This window comes from Galeopterus variegatus, unplaced genomic scaffold, assembly GCF_000696425.1.
Source record: "Galeopterus variegatus unplaced genomic scaffold, G_variegatus-3.0.2 Scaffold623, whole genome shotgun sequence".
In the NCBI taxonomy this organism is placed as follows: domain Eukaryota; kingdom Metazoa; phylum Chordata; class Mammalia; order Dermoptera; family Cynocephalidae; genus Galeopterus; species Galeopterus variegatus.
This window is the reverse complement of record NW_007726734.1, coordinates 596843-598924: the sequence shown is the minus strand read 5'-3', so window position 1 is coordinate 598924 and position 2082 is coordinate 596843. Positions and strand designations below refer to the sequence as shown.

Below are 2082 nucleotides of genomic sequence, written 5' to 3'. Positions count from 1 at the left end.
GCAGGGTCCACTATGAGTCGTTCACCACTGACAAAGAGAATCTGAGAGAGGGGGAAATACTGGAGCCAGTTTTCCAGGTGCAGAGCATAGATCCCTATTCGAATGGCACTCCAAGAGGCATCAATCAGCCCTAGGGTCCGGTTTTTGAAGGCCAGCACCTCGAAGGTGGGGATCTCAGGTTTCTTTGACAGTGTCTGCGTGTAGTCAGAGATGGCCCTGGTCACAGGGTTTCTCACTACCACAATCAATTTGATGTCCTTGGCCATGGAGTGAATGCGCTTGGGAGCATCATTTGTCACAAAGTAACTTGGAGTCTTCTCCATGGTTATCTGCCCATCCAGAGTCTTGGGCATCACATTTCTGGAAGAGAAAGAAAAAGGGAAGAGAATGATTATTCCTATCTACCAGAAATATTTTAACTTCTTTGCACAAAATGTGTGCTACAAATAACATAGTAAGAAGCCACCAAATTAAATTTATAAACACTTGGACCTTCTTTTTACCTGTATGCCCTGACTNTATTCAGCAGCCCTTGATGGGGGTGTCTGCAGACAGCCCTTGCCCTCCTTCAGCCCCCATAGACTTGCCCCAACAAGTGGAGACAGCCCTCTTGCTTTTGCCCCAATATATGCCATCTCTGGAGAGAGAGAATTAAGTAAGAGATGACCCTGAGGTGGCGGTGGTGGGGCAAACAGGAGAATGGTGAATGCTCCCTGTCCACTGTATCACTAAGGGTTATTCATAATAAGAGACATGCCAACTCTCTGGTCCTTATCCCCCTGGGGACCCTAGGACACAGAGCATACCCCCAAAGCATGTCTCAGAGCCATGGTGTTTGGGAGAGAGGGTCTTCAGGTAGGGAAACCTCCCACCAAGAGGACTGGATTTCTTCTTTCTCTCCCAGATATGTCCATTCACCTTTGCCAACCTCAGGGCTCTGAACTTGGCCACTCTGAGAGCAGCCTTGTTGGCCTGACTCTAACATGAGGGCATGTGCTGAGCTTCTCCACATCCAGGACATTCATGAGGAGAGAGACCCAACCCTCCCAAGAGGGCTCTTAGAAAGAAGGCTTCCAGGGGTGTCGGCTTTTTTTTTTTTTTTTTATGAAAACGTGCATGCCTCTGCCTTCATAATGTGGAGAGGAAGGAAGTCAAGGGGGTGTGGGATGAGGCCTTTAAAGAAAAGGCTAGAAATACCTTCAACGGAGGACCTTGCTCTCTAGGAGTCCTGGAGCACTCAACTGCAAACAATATTCTGGAGAGAAGCCAAAGCAGAGGTTTAAACAGCAGGTGCCTGAGCCAGATACAGGGCTAAATCCCAGGCTCCCCAAACTAAGTTGAGAGCCCCCATAAAATGGACCTTTATTATTATTGTTTTCCTTTTCTTTCTTTTTTTTTTTTTTTCTTTCACTCAAACATTCATGGCACTATCTCTGACATTGACAGCTATTTATCCTCTGTCTTGAAACTCTATTAACTAACAGAAGATAAGAATTAATGGTGGGTTCTGGTGGCCATCTGGTCAACCAGATACTGCTGCCCAGGCAGACCTGGTTCCTCCATGGGGAAGCCATGGGATCCACTGCTCTGCCTAAGCCAACAGCATGGAGGCAATCCTGACCAGATGGAGGAGGAGATCTAGTTGGCACCCCAGCAAGGCTGAAACTACAGAACCTGGGGGATTCAGGACTTAGGCAGGGAGCCTGCTTAGCTATTCACTAGCCTTCCCTCCACAGCTCTAGCCTCATTTATCACCCTCTTCCTGTTCCCACTGGAAATCTTGACCAGTCATTTGGTAAAACATCATGTTGAAGGGTTTGTAGAATTTCCGTAGTCTGTGGATGACATCTGGGTCGATGCGGGGATGAGTCCGACCTTTGCTCTTGCCTAAGCATCTTGGGGCACTGCTGTCTTCTGGCTTCTTTAGGCAAGGGAAACCCTTGGTTTTGTTGAAGTAGAAATGTTTCTCAGTCACAACACGCTTGAGGCCTAGAAAATCCTGTACTTTGGCCATTTCCCCGGCAGGGTCCACTATGAGTCGTTCACCACTGACAAAGAGAATCTGAGAGAGGGGGAAATACT

At 47.8% G+C, this 2082-nt stretch overlaps 1 protein-coding gene across 1 annotated transcript in view; it reads right to left on the bottom strand.

Moving 5' to 3' along the window:
• Window positions 1–2: 2 nt before the first annotated feature.
• HS3ST4 (heparan sulfate (glucosamine) 3-O-sulfotransferase 4) overlaps window positions 3–2082 on the bottom strand; it is a gene marked incomplete at its 3' end in the record, with an annotated part of 439460 nt that continues 437380 nt past the window's right edge. Inside the window, exon 2 of the mRNA XM_008570691.1 lies at window positions 3–360. Coding sequence (XP_008568913.1) covers window positions 3–360 — 358 coding nt within the window. The remainder of the gene's footprint in view (window positions 361–2082) is intronic.